Source organism: Bos indicus, chromosome 6, assembly GCF_029378745.1.
Source record: "Bos indicus isolate NIAB-ARS_2022 breed Sahiwal x Tharparkar chromosome 6, NIAB-ARS_B.indTharparkar_mat_pri_1.0, whole genome shotgun sequence".
Taxonomy (NCBI): Eukaryota; Metazoa; Chordata; class Mammalia; order Artiodactyla; family Bovidae; genus Bos; species Bos indicus.
Genome location: NC_091765.1, coordinates 116972175 through 116987162, shown reverse-complemented (window position 1 = coordinate 116987162; position 14988 = coordinate 116972175). Strand labels below are relative to the sequence as shown.

At 49.0% G+C, this 14988-nt stretch overlaps 1 protein-coding gene across 2 annotated transcripts in view; it reads right to left on the bottom strand.

The window, feature by feature from the left end:
• Positions 1 to 14988, bottom strand: part of POLN (DNA polymerase nu) — a 153029-nt gene that overhangs the window by 78160 nt on the left and 59881 nt on the right. For both annotated transcript variants that reach the window (XM_070791923.1, XM_070791922.1), the window contains 5 exons: positions 11826 to 11909; positions 11422 to 11517; positions 2836 to 2892; positions 2071 to 2124; positions 1367 to 1432 (listed from right to left, as the gene is read on the bottom strand). In XM_070791923.1, the coding sequence (XP_070648024.1) occupies positions 1367 to 1432; positions 2071 to 2124; positions 2836 to 2892; positions 11422 to 11517; positions 11826 to 11909 (357 nt within the window). The remainder of the gene's footprint in view (positions 1 to 1366; positions 1433 to 2070; positions 2125 to 2835; positions 2893 to 11421; positions 11518 to 11825; positions 11910 to 14988) is intronic.

Here is a 14988-nt window from a genome sequence, read left to right as displayed (position 1 = left end):
TCTGGCGTTGGCTCTGCCTGACAAGGCTGATCTGCTGAAACTCAGGTCCTGGACTTGGCCTTGGGCTGTCCACTTCACAGCCCCCGCCGTGACCTGTTCAGACCAGACAAATATGGTAGCCCTGCATTTCCATACCAGGGGACCCGGGGCCCAGGGACCATGGACTTCCCAGTCCTCACTCAGGCCCTTAGGGCCTACGGAGTCTTGGTAGGAGAGCCACTTAGGGTTCCTGCCCAAGGCTCACGCCCAGTCTCGGCCTGGAGCTCCTGGAAACACCCTTCTCCCAGGCTTCTGGGCCGGAAGCAAGCCTCAGTCCCAAGGCTTGCAGCTTGTGTCAGCCTACCTGCTCTGGGTTTCTCCCCCAAAGGGCCCGGCCAGGCCCTTTCGGAGGAGGTGCTTGCCTCCCTCTCAGCACTTCCTCCAAGGCCGGGAGGAGTTCCCACGCCTCCCTGTGAAATGGACCTGTCCGTATAGCATACTTGCATACCTTACATTATAAACTCTGAAAAATACAGTCCTGAGTCTTGATATTTAAAGGGAAGCTTCTGAAAGGAAAAAAAAAAAAAAAAAAAACCCAAACACTTTCTGATGGTCGTTCCTGACACTTTCTTGTTTCCGCTGAGCACTTTCACAAGTTCCATGCTGAAAGCCAGAGCCAAACACAGACTTCCTTATTCTCAGCTGTATCCCCCTCTCCCCCTGAAGAAACAGAGGCCTCGGCCCCAAGAGGTGCTGGGAGTGAAATCCACAGAAGACAGTGCTTTGAAAGCTTCCTTGTGCAAGCAAGGCTTTTGTTCCGTTAAAGATGCCAATTAGGAGACTACGCTTCCAGGAAGGTGTGCGGGTGCTCTCCCACCCCCAACCAGTACAACCAGAGCCCGGATGAACCAAGGCGGGCAAGCAGGTGGACAGTGAGGCAGACCGGCTCGGGACCACAGGGCCAAGGGTTACTAGTCCAATCCCCCACCGAGTCCCCCCAAACTGAGCACGTGCTAAATAAGTGACAGCTGGATTAGCACGCAGGAAACCGCACAGTCTAACAGGTGAGGCCTCCTTTCAGAATCTCCCCTGGTGGCTCAGACGGTAAAGCATCAGCCCACAGTGCGGGAGACCTGGGTTCAATCCCTGGGTCGGGAAGATCCCCTGGAGAAGGAATGGCAACCCACTCCAGTACTCTTGTCTGGAAAATCCCATGGACAGAGAAGCCTGGTAGGCTACAGTCCACGGGGTCGCAAAGAGTTGGACATGACTGAGCGACTTCACTTTTTCTTTCTCCTTTCAGAAACAAAAAGTGCACAGGCAGCCACACATCCAGGCAAAACTTCACCCTCACACAGAGACGGGCGCTCCACCAGCGCTGACTCACGGGGTGCTTCGCTGACAGCCTTCCGCTCACGGTGCCCGTCTGGTTCCACGTGGAGGATACGGAGCCCTTGATTAGTTGGAAAGAATCGGTTTAGGTTCTGACGATGCCGTGTGGAGGCACCCACATGCTAGCCCCCCAGTCTCTGCCTACAGCACACAGCTCTCAGAGCGCTGCCTGGGAGAGACAGGAGCCAATGGCCCTGAACTCCCAACCCGGGTGTCCTCGGGGTTACAGGACTCCCACACGTGGTCAGGGTGACTGAGATTCTCCCCGACTGGTGCAGAGGCTGCAGGAGGGCACGTGGGCTGACGTGCTGTGGGGGGCTCAGTGTGGACTTGAGAAGGGGCTGCCCTCCCCTGACAGGCAGGGCTGTCCCCTGCCACGTGGCGTCACACAAGCCACAGCACCTCAGACCGCAGACTTCTCATGCGTGAACTGAAACCACACCCCCCTCGAGGGACTGTGGAAAGGACAGGTGGCAGCAGGCGTGAGAGCATGTGGTGGCAGCAGAGCGTCCATGTGAATACGAGATTTTAAGGCGAAATGTCAACTTACGCTGTAGACCGGAATGATAACAAAATTGTGGCTCATAGGTTCAAGAGTATTAGACTATTTAAAGAAATTCTACTTGTATCTGAACTCATGTCTAAGTAACTCATATTCCCAATCACTAATATATATATATTTTTTGAAGCTTTAGTTACCTTTTTCATGCAAGCTAGTAATCCATCTACAAAGGTGGACTTGATCTTGTGAACCTAGGTTGTAAAACAAAAATAGTCACTTTCTCTGTTTAAGTGTTTAAATGAGGAACAAGCGTCAAAGCCATGTTTCTCAGCGTGCTGGGTGTGGGTCATTGCCTGTCCCCTCAGGTAACCCCAGGAGGCCCTGAAATGGCCTTGTGTGGTGCCCAGGATTAAACAACAATGACCAACAGAGAAAGATGTCGCCCTGCTCCTTCCAATGATGCTTCTTACAGGAAAGCTGCAGAGAGAAGGGGACAGTGATGCAGGACCGTCACCCAGGGTCTCCGTGGCAGCTCTGTTAGTTCAGGGGCGACCGTCACCCACCCCTCCGGCCGCCCAGCCCTCACGAGGACAGCAGCAAACAACCACGCTGTGAGTGGCAGCAACCGTCGTGAGCGCACAGACACCAGGTGTGTGACGAGAAACCAGGAGGGCTGGGAGGGTAGCTAGAGACGGGGGTGTACGCAGCAGCCAGCATGCGTGGCTGGGAGACAGCAAGCCCGGGGAGGGGCGGCTCCGTGGGAGGCCTCGAACTCGCACGGCGCCACGCCGCGGCGTGAGGAGCGCCGCCTCCGCGCAGAGGAAGCCGGGCTTGCATGGGGTCAGCCTGAACAAACCGTCCCTTCAGGATGCGGTCAGGGCTACCTCCGTGATGATTTTGGGTGTCACGCGGGCCCCCTTCAGAAACCAACATACTTACGGAAAAAAATAAATCTAACTTACCTGCCTGTATTCCAAAATTATTCTGGGTAATGGATGAAGGTCTTGCAGAGCATTTAACTAAAAAATAAGAATAAATATCACCAACAGAATTCCTTCACTTAATTTTAAGTTTAAACACTCATTTTCAGATGGAGAAAGTCCTGATAATACATGGTCTATCTTGACCACACTTTCCAAAATGAAGACTTGTAATAAACCCAGTTGATCAAGTTTTATAGTCTTAATCCCCTAACGGAGTCATTACTGTACACATGGGAGAGAAAGGCACTTCACACAAGCTTGGAAGGAAGATTCCTCTTGAGATCTGAATCCCTGAATTCCAAACCCAGGGCATGAAGATACCACGCAGAGGAGTAAACGAGGAAACTGCCTACAGCTGTGTGACTCCATAGTCTCGGAACACCCAGCACCTGAGGCACAGCTACCGGGGCACCGAGCTGGGGAGGCAATGCTGGGATGCGACTATGAGCTTTCAATTTAATGTTTAAACGTCGAAGAACAACACACACAAAGGAAAGTACAAGATCCCATGAACAAGGTTTGTTAAATCATCACAAAGTGAACACGCCTGGGTACTGCCAGAGGGAACATTCCGGGTTCCCACAGAGGTCTCTGTCCCTCCCCCAGATGTAACCACCACCCTGGCCTCCTCCAGCAAGACCAGTCTTTACCACTGTTTGAACTTCGTATCAGTGAAATAGGATAAGTGTTCTTTGTGTGTGGCTCCCTTTGTTCAATATCCGGTGTTAAGGTTGGTCCTTGTATGAGGGGCTTCCCTGGTAGCTCAGTGGTAAAGAATCTGCCTGCAGTGCAGGAGGCCTCGGTTTGTCCTTGGGTCAGGAAGATCCCGTGGAGAAGGGCATGGCAACCCACGCCAGTATTCTGGCCTGGAGAATCCCACGGACAGAGGAGCCTGGCGGGCTGCAGTCCACGGGGTCGCAGAGCGCCGGCCACGACTGAGCAGCAGCAGCAGCAGCTGTTGTGTGAAGCACTGTTGCGTTTACTCCCGTGGCCGAGTGGGATTATGTGAACGCAGGGCAATTGTTTATCCATTCCGCCCCTGCTGGATACAGGGCTCATTTCCACTCAGGGCTATGATGGAGAGTGCTGCAGTGAACGTTCTGCTGCGCAGATTTGCGCTAACACACGTCCACAGTTCTGCTGGACACGCACTCAGGGTGGGTGAGACGCGGCCACACGCAGCGGAGATGATACCAGCCCACCCCCCAAGGTAAACGCACGGCGTGTCCCCATCAGCAGCACACAGAAGTTCTCATTCTCCGCATTTTTGCCAACGCACGTTCTCCTAGGTCTTCATTTTGACCCTTCTGGTAAATGTGATGTTTCACTGTAGTTTTAGTGTGTATTTCTCTGACTAATAAAGTCATTCTTCAAATATTTATTGACTGTGTATCTCCTTTCATTAAACTCTGTACATTTTTTTTTTGTCATTTAAAACCTTGGCTTGTATGTCTTTTTCTTCTTGATTTGTAGGAATTCATTTTTCTGGACAGCATTTCCTTCAGCTGGCTATATTTAGTGGAAATATTGATATCTTCCACCCCTCGGTGGCTTGCTCTTTTACTTGTTTAATAGTGTCTTTTCATAAAGGCTTTTCACAAGGGCTTCCCTGGTGGCTCAGCTGGTAAAGAATCCGCCTGCAATGCGGGAGACCTGGGTTCGATCCCTGGGTTGGGAAGATCCCCTGGAGAAGGGAAAGGCTACCCACTCCAGTATTCTGGCCTGGAGAATTCCATAGACTCTAGTCTATGGGGTTGCAAGGAGCTGGACACAGCTGAGCCACTTTCACTTTCCATATGCTTTATGATTAATTGTGATAGCCAACAGACTAAGTCCTTCAGGAGTGCTTTTAAGATTATCTTGGCTCTTCTAGCTTTTGGCATCTCCATATAAATTTGGGTTTTGGTTCGCCAGTTTGTACCAAAAAGTCCTGCTAGGGAATCAGGACCATTTTGAATCTGCAAGTCCCCTTGGGGGAGAACTGACAACACCACGGTGATGCACTGGTGTGAGCCCCAGAACTGTATCCCTCTCTGTTTGCAGATGACTGAGCACTCACAGTCTGGGCCGGCCACAGGGACACAACAGGAGGGCCACCACTGGAGTCCTCTGAGCAGGCTCTGCCCGGGGAGGAGTCCTGCCTCCGTGCAACCCAGCACTGCGGCTTCTTAGAGAAGCTGTCCCTTGGGGGATCAAAGTGCATGAAAACACTCAGCCACGAAAACTGCTTAAGATCAGCTCACTCTCTTTATCCTGATACTTTACTCACAAAAGAACTCTAACCGCAGTCTCCCTGCATATCTCCAATCGAGCTGTCTGAACACACTTGAGAAGAATGGAGTGTTTGATCTCTGGATGAGGCCCTGCAGTGCCGGGTGACTGTCAAAGGCAGAGTGCCGGCCTCCGTCACTGTGAGCGCTTTATCACACGCTCCCTCTGTTGGCTCCGGGCACCACGTTCTTTTCCATCTCTGGCTATTCTGCAGCCTCTGCTTGGCGCCTCTTCTCTCTGACCCCTGTGTGGCAGTTTCTCAGTGTTCAGTTCTGTGGTTATCAGTGTGGGCTGCTTATGGACTCAGTGGGGGAGCTTCAAAAACATGTTGGGACTGGGCCGCGCACCCCCAGCCCCTGACTCTGTGGCTTAGTTGAGGGTCTGGGCATGAGGGATTCTCAAAAGCTCTTGCCAGGGTGGACAGCTGACCCCCAGGGCGACGACGTCCAAGTGAGCACCTCCAGCACGAGACGTCTCCTCACAGACCCAGCTGGTCTGTGTCAACATCTGTGCACATGGCCTGTTTTCCCGAGTCCAAGACTGAGCGCTTGACATCTCTCGCCCCTGCCCAGTAAACCGCTTCTCTCTTGGTTCTTCCTGGGTAGTGGCCACCTCTATCTGCTCAGGTGCAGAACTAAGATAACCAGGAATTACTCCACATTCACACTCATGTGAGCTCTCACTTACAGAAGTGCCCTTCTGTTCTCAAAATGCTCTGGGCATGTGTCTGCCCTGCTCCAACCTCACCACCGGCACCTGTACACTGAGCCAGCAGAGCCCACACCACGGCCAAGGCCTATTAATGGGCTTCTTCCATTCTCCAACCAGCTACAAGAGTACTCTTTTTACTTTTAATTTGTACTTGTTTATTGTTGGGCACACAGCTTGTGAGAACTTCACTGCCTAAGCAGGGATTGAACCTGTGTCCCCTGCGGTGGAAGTGCAGCGTCTTGACCACTGGACGGCCACGGAAGCCCAAGGGTGGTCTTGGTCGAAACCCAGGACACGGACACCAGCATGTGCTGGCGAGGACGTGGGGCAGCAGGACCCTCATCACTGCTGGTGGGAATGCAGGTGGTGCGGCCACGCTGGAAGACAATTTGTGATTTCTCACAAAACCATCCAAAGATCATGCTATTTACTCACATGAAACAGAAACTTATATCCACAGGAAAACCTGCACACGAATGTTAAAGCAACTTCATTCATAATTGCCAAAACTTGGAAGCAACTAAGACATTCCTCAGTAGGTGAATAGATGGAATAGGACTCCGTGTTAAAAAGAAATGAGCTATGAAAAGACATGGAAGAACCTTAAGCGCATATCGCTAGCTGAAAGAATCAAATCTGAAAAGGCCACATAATAAATAACTCCTATACGATTCTCTGGAAAAGACAAAACTATGGACACGGTGGTTGCCGGGGTGGAGGGAGGATGGGCAGGGGAGTGGAGGACGTTCAGGGGCCACCACTGTGCATGACGCTGCAACGGTGCACACCTGTGGTCGTGCGTCTCTGAGCCCACGTGACACCAAGAGTGACCCTAGTGCAGACTGCACTTTGGGAACGATGGTGTGTCACCAGGGCTCATCCTCTGCAACAAACGTAACCCTTGGGGGGCACGCTGGTGGTAGGGGGACTGTGTGTTACGGAGGGGCAGGGGGCACATGAGACCTGTCTGTACCTTCTGCTCAACTCTCCCGTGAACCTGAAACTAAAAACAAGGTCTAATAGAACCACACCTAAGCTCACACTTGCACCCTTACTTGCTGGTCGAAGCTGTCCATCTCACCATGGGTCTCATCCCTGTGAATGCGGGGTGGGGCAGGCGCGGGGGCAGGAGGGAGAAGGGAAGGGAGGGGCCAGTTTTCAGCTGGGAACCACGTGCACGTGTTGCCTAGCGAAGGTTCATCTTTCTAAATGCACAGAACAGCACGACTTGCCCTGTTAAGCGAGTTGTTCAGCTGTTGCTTCCCTGGTAGCTCAGTGGGTAAAGAATCTGCCTGCGATGCAGGAGACCCCGGTTCAACTTCTGGGTTGGGAAGATCCGCTGGAGAAGGGATAGGCTACCCATTCCAGTGTTCTTGGGCTTCCCTTGTGACTCAGCTGGTAAAGAAGCTGCCTGCAATGTGGGAGACAAGACAATTCTCCAAGACAGCCTGGAGAATTCCAGGACTGTATAGTCCATGGGGTTGCAGAGTGGGACATGACTGAGCAACTCTCACTTTCACTTTTCAGTTGTTGAGTCGTGTCCCACTCTTTTCGACCCCACGAACTGCAGCACATCTGGCTGCCCTCCTTTCACTATCTCCAAAGTTTGCTCAAACTCACTTCCACTGAGTCAGTGATGCCATCCAACCGTCTCATCCTCTGTGGTCCCCTTCTCCTCTTGCCCTCAATCTTTCCCAGCATCAGGGTCTTTTCCACTGACTTGGGTCTTCACATCGGATAGCCAAAGTATTGGAGCTTCAGTTTCAGTCCTTCCAATGAATATTCAGGACTGATTTCCTTTAGGATTGACTGTTTGATCTCCTTGCTGTCCAAGGGACTCTCGTGTCTTCTCCAGCACCCCAATTCAAAAGTATCAATTCTTTGGTGCTCAGCCTTCTTTATGGTCCAACTCTCACATCCGTACATGACTATTGGAAAAACCATAGCTTTGACTAGATGGATCTTTGTTGGCAAAGTGATGTCTCTGCTTTTTAATATGCTATCTAGGTTGGTCATAGCTTTTCTTCCAAGGAGCAAGCGTCTTTTAATTTCTTGGCTGCAGTCACCGTCCACAGTGATTTTGGAGACCAAGGAAATGAATTCTGCCATTGTTCCCACTTTTTCCCCATCTATTTGCCAGAAAGGCTAACAGAATATGGTTCATGTTGACTACGCCTTTGTGAAGAAAACTGCAGGGCACCGTCTTAATCCCATCCACAGGAAAGCACCTTGACACAGGGGAGAATCGCATTTCCTCCTCTGCTGCTGGTTGTCAGGAAGAGTTGGGGAGCGACACAGGAGAGGGAGAGGGTGCCCGGACACAGAATAAATCAGGCCGAGACCGCCAGCTGGGGGGCAGCCCGAGGGGACAATTATGGCTCTCTCAGGTCCCACCGCTACTGGAAATCGAGGGCACGCTGCCATGTGGCACTGAAGCCCACCCAGACTCTTCAGCACGGTGGTCCTGCTCCCTGCCCTGGCCACGCTCTGTGAACAAGCAGCCACAGTAAGGGGTGGTCCTAGGCCATCTGGCTCTGGGGACGTAGCAAACAAGCAGGTGAGGTGTCTGGTCTGTGCAGCCTACTTCCTACTGGAATAGCAAACAAGTAACTAGGCAAGTTTATCTTAGTTTTAAATTTTTTATTGGCATATAGTTGACTTGCAGTGTTGCATTAGATTCAGGTGTACAGCAGAGCGATTATTCACACACATGCATCCCTTCTGTTTAGGTTCTTTCTCATGTAGGTCATCACAGGATTCTGAGCACAGTTCCCTGCGCTGTGTACAGTAGTTCCTTGTCGGTCATCTATGTTATATATATGCGTTAGTCACTCAGCTGTGTCCGACTGTCTATGACCCCATGGACTGCAGCCCACAAGGCTCCTCTGTCCCTGGAATTCTCCAGGCCAGAATACCGGAGTGGGTTGCCATTTCCTTCCCCAGTGTTATATATCAGTTCAGTTTAGTAGCCCAGTCGTGTCCGACTCTTTGCAGCCCCATGGACTGCAGCACACCAGGCTTCCCTGTCCATCACCAACTCCAAGAGCCTACTCAAACTCATGTCCATTGAGTCGGTGATGCCATCCAACCATCTCATCCCTCCTCCTGCCTTCAATCTTTCCCGCCATCAGGATCTTTCCAATGAGTCAGTTCTTCTCATCAGGAGGCCAAAGTAGTGGAGCTTAAGCTTCAGCATCAGTCCTTCCAATGAATATTCAGGACTGATCTCCTTTAGGATTGACTGGTTGGATCTCCTTGCAGTCCAAGGGACCCTCAAGAGTCTTTTCCAATACCACAGTTCAAAAGTTTCAATTCTTTGGCACTCAGCTTTCTTTATGGTCCAACTCTCACATCTGTACATGACTACTGGAAAAACCATAGCTTTGACTAGACAGACCTTTGTTGGTAAAGTAACGTCTCTGTGTTTTAATACGCTGTCTAGGTAGGTTATAGCTTTTCTTCCAAGGAGCAAGCGTCTTTTAATTTCACAGCTGCAGTCACCACCTGCAGTGATTTTGGAGCTCCCCAAAATAAAGTCTCTCACTGTTTTCATTGTTTCCCCATCTATTTGCCGTGAAGTGATGGGACCGGATGCCATGTTCTATACAGTAGTACATATACATTCAACCCAAGTCCTGATTTATTCCTCACTTGCCACCCTTTCCCCTTTGTAAGCATAGTGTTTTCAATGCCTGTAAGTCTGTCTCTATTTTATAAGCACGTCCGTCTGCATCGTCTTTAAAACACTAGGTTGCACGTGTGAGCGCTGTGGCACTTGTCTGCCTGCTGCGTCACTGGCGTGACACTCACCGGCTCCGTCTATGTTGCTCCAAGTGGCATTATTTCATTCATTCTTTTCCTAAAAAAATTTTTAATGACTTCCGCATATTTTTATTTTTTGGCTGCTCCACATGGCATGTGAGATCTTAGTATCTCAACCAGGGATCAAACCCATACCCCCTGCAGTGGAAGCCAGGAGTCTTAACCACAAGGGCCAGCAGGGAAGTCACCATTTGCTCTTTTTTATGGTCGAGTAATATCCCACTGTGTATATGGACCACATCATCTTTACCACTCCTCTGTGGATGGACATTTAGGGCACCTCCATGTCTTGGCTACTGTGAATAGTGTTTCAATGAATACCACAGTGCACGTATCTTTTCCAATTATGCTTTTCTCCAGGTATATGCAGGATTGCTGCGTCAAATGGTAGTTCTATTTTTAGGTTTTTAAGGAACCTTCATACGGTTCTCCATTGTAGCTGCATCCGTTTACATTCCCACCAGCAATATAGGAGGGTTTCCTTCTCTCCACACCTTCTCCAGCATTTTGGCAAGTTATAAGCAGAAAACAAATCAAGGTGAAGGAAGAGGCTGCAACCGGGGGCCTCACAGTCATCTGTGACAAGGAGGTTTTTCTGGAAGTAGTACTTAAGCTGACAGTCAGAAGCCAGCTGAGCAAAACCCACATGGAGCCTCCAGCCTGAGGAGGGAGCTTGTGGGAAGTGTGCTCGGTGGAGCTGGGAGTGTGGCATGCGGGGGAGAAGGAAGGACTGGGCCCAGGCCCCCGGGCATGGGCGGTGGACACCCTAGAGAGCTGGGGTCTTTCTCTGAGCGCTGTGGAGAGCCGAAGGCAGGGCAGCACCATGACTTCTCTGGCTTTAAAAGACCCTTCTGCCCGGATATGATGCGTCAGCAGCACGGGAGGGTCACTGCCGGCTCTGAGGACACAGGAGGCGGCTGCTCACCAGGGTGGGGACAACTCAGGCAGAGAGCAGAGTCAAGTCCCGCCAGTGAGCGGTCCTTCCGGGGACGAGGGGAGGAGGCGTCCCTTGGTAACTGCTGTCCGGCCGCTGAGGGCCGGGTCGGGGGACAGTCAGCCAGCACAAAGCTCTGCCAGGGCTGAGATGAACAGAAAGTGGGGGCTGGAGGGGCAACATGCACAGGGCAGTCTGGAAGGAAACCTTCCGCTGTTGCGAAGTCCAAGCGGGACAAGGCACAGAGAGCGACTGGGGCCTGCATGGTGGCACTCGCAGGAGCAACGCAGGTCATCTTGCTGAGCTGCCAACCTCCTCTCTGCAGGCTTCCGCAGGCACCACTTACTGGATTCTGAACATCTACTCATTCTCTGCCACTGAATTAGAGTACATCTCCCTACTCTCTGTCTTTTTAAAAATGCACTCCTCCCAAGACAAGGACAGCTAAATTTTCTAAAAAACTTAGGGAAAGAAGACAACTGATGACTTTCCCCCACTTCCAGTCTCTTATGAGGGTATGAAACTAAGAGGTCATGACTAGATGGTCAAGAATTTGGTTTTCAGGACAAATCCATCAAACCGTCTTTGCAGGAAATCAACCTAATTTATTACCACTGGAAAACTGTACTGTAAAAGCCTGTGTTCCTCATTCATACCTGAAGGGCAACCTTGGGGCAGGGACCCCTCTCCTGCTGCAAAAGGAAATGACTGAATGGAATTGCTCCATGGAGGTTGCTGCAGGCTCGTCCGCCATAAGGAGCCCGGGGGCCTGAGAAGGACTCGAGTGCCGTGTGGATGTGCTGCAAGGGGACACTGTCGAGCCTTACCTCGGCTCCTGACGTGGACGGGAGTCTCCGCAGCCCCGTCGCGGGGGACGCGTCCTGTGGGCGCAGCAGATGCAGCCGCAGCTTGCCAAACAGGATCTGCAACAGAGGCAACGTTCCGTGGCGAGCGTCCCAGCCCTTAGAGGACCTGCACGCCACCACCACAGAGGCCAGCAGCCGGCCAAAGAGGACACCTGATCAGGTGCTCCCAAATGCGTGGGTCCTGACTCGGTCCTGCTCTTGGATTTAGGGGCCTTGAAGTGATGAATCTCAGCGTGAGAGAACACGAGCCACCCACGTACTTTTCAGACAGCCACATACAATAATGCTCGTAAAATCAGAATAAATCTCCCTTTAACCCCTGAATAGGAAGCATGTTCTATCAAAGAACCGAAATTCAGCTTTACCTCTCGAAGCTGATGATTACTCGTGATAAGAAACCGTTCTCCTGCAACAAAATGGGCTTCTTGCTCCAGTTCCTTGAGACGAGACTATGAAAGCAACAAACACGAGCTTACTAACAGTGTTCACAATTTAAGATGATTTAATTTGCGCACCAAATAATTCTCAACAAAAGATCTTGTAAGAACAACAAAAAAATAATTTATAATTTACCGAAATGAGAGATTACAAAATACAGATGTTGACTCATGATGGAATACTCAGCTCATAGAATCAGTCTCCTAAGTGAAGTGGATCCAAGGAGACAAACTGAAAGAAGTAAAAATAGTAAACACTTCACCAAAGAGAAGGAGGGAAAGAAGGATTCTCCAGCAGCATTCTGACCAGCGACGGGATCCAGCATCACCCCGTAACCTCGAGACTCGCCTAGGATCCCGAGGCAGGAGACGCAGGTCCACACTGCACGGCGACCTCTGTGACTGTGAGGCAGGACCCTCCCTCCCAACGGAGGCAGCAGCTCTGACAACCACGCAGACTGGCACTCAGTCCAGGCGAGGGGCAGGGGCGCAGCAGGCCCACAGCAAAGACAAAGGCACCTTATGAAGCAGCTGATAGCCACACTGCCGAGCACAGCAGCAGGACGTGCTGAATTCACGAGCCCCTCACCTCCTCTCTTTGTAGTCAGAAGAAACGTAGAAAGACAGAGAGGTTGGCAGAATGAATAGAGATGCATGGCCCACCTATATGCTGTCTGCAAGAGGCTCCTTTTAAAGATACAAACAGGCTGCAATGGGAAGGACAGAAAAAGATACTCCATTCAAACAGTAATGAAGGCAGAGCAAAGGTGGCTGCATTACTATCAGACAAAACAGAACGTAAATGAAAGCTGGTTCTAAGAGACAAAGGGTGATGTGCTATTCTTGACGCAGCAAGAAGACATAACAATATAAGCATCTACATTAACAGGTCCGTAGACCATTAAAATATACGAAGAAGAACTAACAGAACTGCAGGGAGAGATGGACAGTAGTTCTACAGTAACGGTTGGAGATCTGAATACCCCACTCACAGTAATGATTAGAACAACCACAACATAGCCCCATGGGCTGCATCTCCATGGAATTCTCCAGGCAAGAAGACTGGAGTGGGTGGCCATTCCCTTCTCCAGGCTATCTCCCTGACCTAGGGAACGAACGCAGGTCTCCTGCATTGCAGGCAGATTCTTTACCACTGAGCCACCTGGGAAACCCGTAAGTAAGGAAATAGAGAACTTAAACAACAATAAAAACAGCTACATCTAACAGACAGCACATAACACTCTACCCAACAATAACATCCACATGGGATATTCTCAAGTGAGTATCGGATATTTTCCAAGATAGAATATATTTTAAGCCACTGAGTCTCAAGAGATTTTAAAAGATTGATATCATAGAAAATATGATATGACCACAGGAAGTTGAAGTTACAAATCAATAACAAAAGGAAAAATAAAAATTCACAAAATTGTATAAATTAAACAACATATTTTTAAATAAGCAAAAGATCAAAGAGGAAATAAAAAGCAAATTTACAAATTACTTAGACATGAATGAAAACAAAGCCACAACATACTGCATATGGGATGCAGTGAAAGCAGTGCTAAGGAGGAAATTTACAGCCATAAATGCTTATATTAAAAAACAAGAAAGCCTTGAACTCAATAACCTCACTTCACAAATGAAGGAACTAGAAAAAAGAGCAGACTAAACCCAAAGACAGCAGAGGAAGGAAACAATAAATATGAAGCTGAGTTAAATGAAATATAGAATATAAAAACAATAAAGAAAACCAGTGAAACCAAGATTTGATTCTTTAAAAAGATCAAAAAAATCGACAAACCTTTAGCTCACTGGACTGAGAAAACAGAGAAGGCTCAAACTACAAAAATCAGAAATTTAGGTGAAAATATTACTACCAATTTTACAGAAATAAACAGGATTATCAGAGAGCACTATGAACAACTGTACACCAGCAGATTGAATAAATTAGATTAAACAAATTTGTAGAAACACAAAACCTGCCAAGACTAAATCACGGAGAAACAGAAAAACAGAATAGACTATAGCTAGTAAGGAGCGGAAATCAAATAAAAAATCTTCCAACAAACAAAGCCCTGGATGCAATGGCTTCAGTGATAAATTCTACCAAACACTTATAGAAGACCTAATCCAATCCTTCTCAAAATTTTCCCCCAAAATTGAAGAGAAGGCAGCATTTCCCAGCTCACTTTGAGGCCAGCAATTATCCTGATACCAAAGCCAGACAAACACACACAAGGAGACTGCAGAGCAACGCCCTTTATACACAGTGATACAAAGCTCCTCCACAACTGCCAGCAAGCAGAATTCAGCAGTGTACTGGAAGGTTATACACCATGACCAAGTGGAATTTATTCCTGGAATGCAAGGATGGTTCAACGTATGAAAATTAATCAATATAATACGCCACACCAACAGAATGGATGGCGGGGCGGGGGGTTACATGATCATTTAAAAAAATGCCAAAAAAAGCATTTGAGAATATGATACAAACTTTTTTGATAAAAAACGTTTTATGATTAAAAAAAAAAAAACACTCAGAAAGCTAGGAATGGAACAAGACTATCTCAATATAGTAAGTCAAAGATTAAAAGCTCACAGCAAGCATCATTTTCGGTGGTGAAGGACTGAGAGCTTCCCTGAGATCAGGAGAAAGGCAAGGATGCTTGCTCTCACCACTTCCATTCAACATGGTGTAGAAATTCCAGCCAGGGCAATTAGGCGAGAAAAAGAAAGAAAAGGCACCCAAATCGGAAAGGAAGAAGTAAAACTGTCCTTGCTTGCAGATGACATGATTTTATATGCAGAAAAATCCTAAAGATTCTACCAAAAAAAATGGTTAGAACTTTCTGAACACAGCAAAACAGCAGGATATAACATCAACACACAAACATCAGTTTCATTTCTACACACAATATGAAATGGAAATTACAAAAACAATTCCATTCGCCACAGTATCAAAAAGAGTAAAATACTTAGGAATTAACCAAGGAGAAACACTTACACAACGGGAGCTAGAGCACGTTGTGGTGGTCGTTCAGTCGCTCAGTCGTGTCTGGCTCTTTGCGACCCCATGGACTGCAGCCCC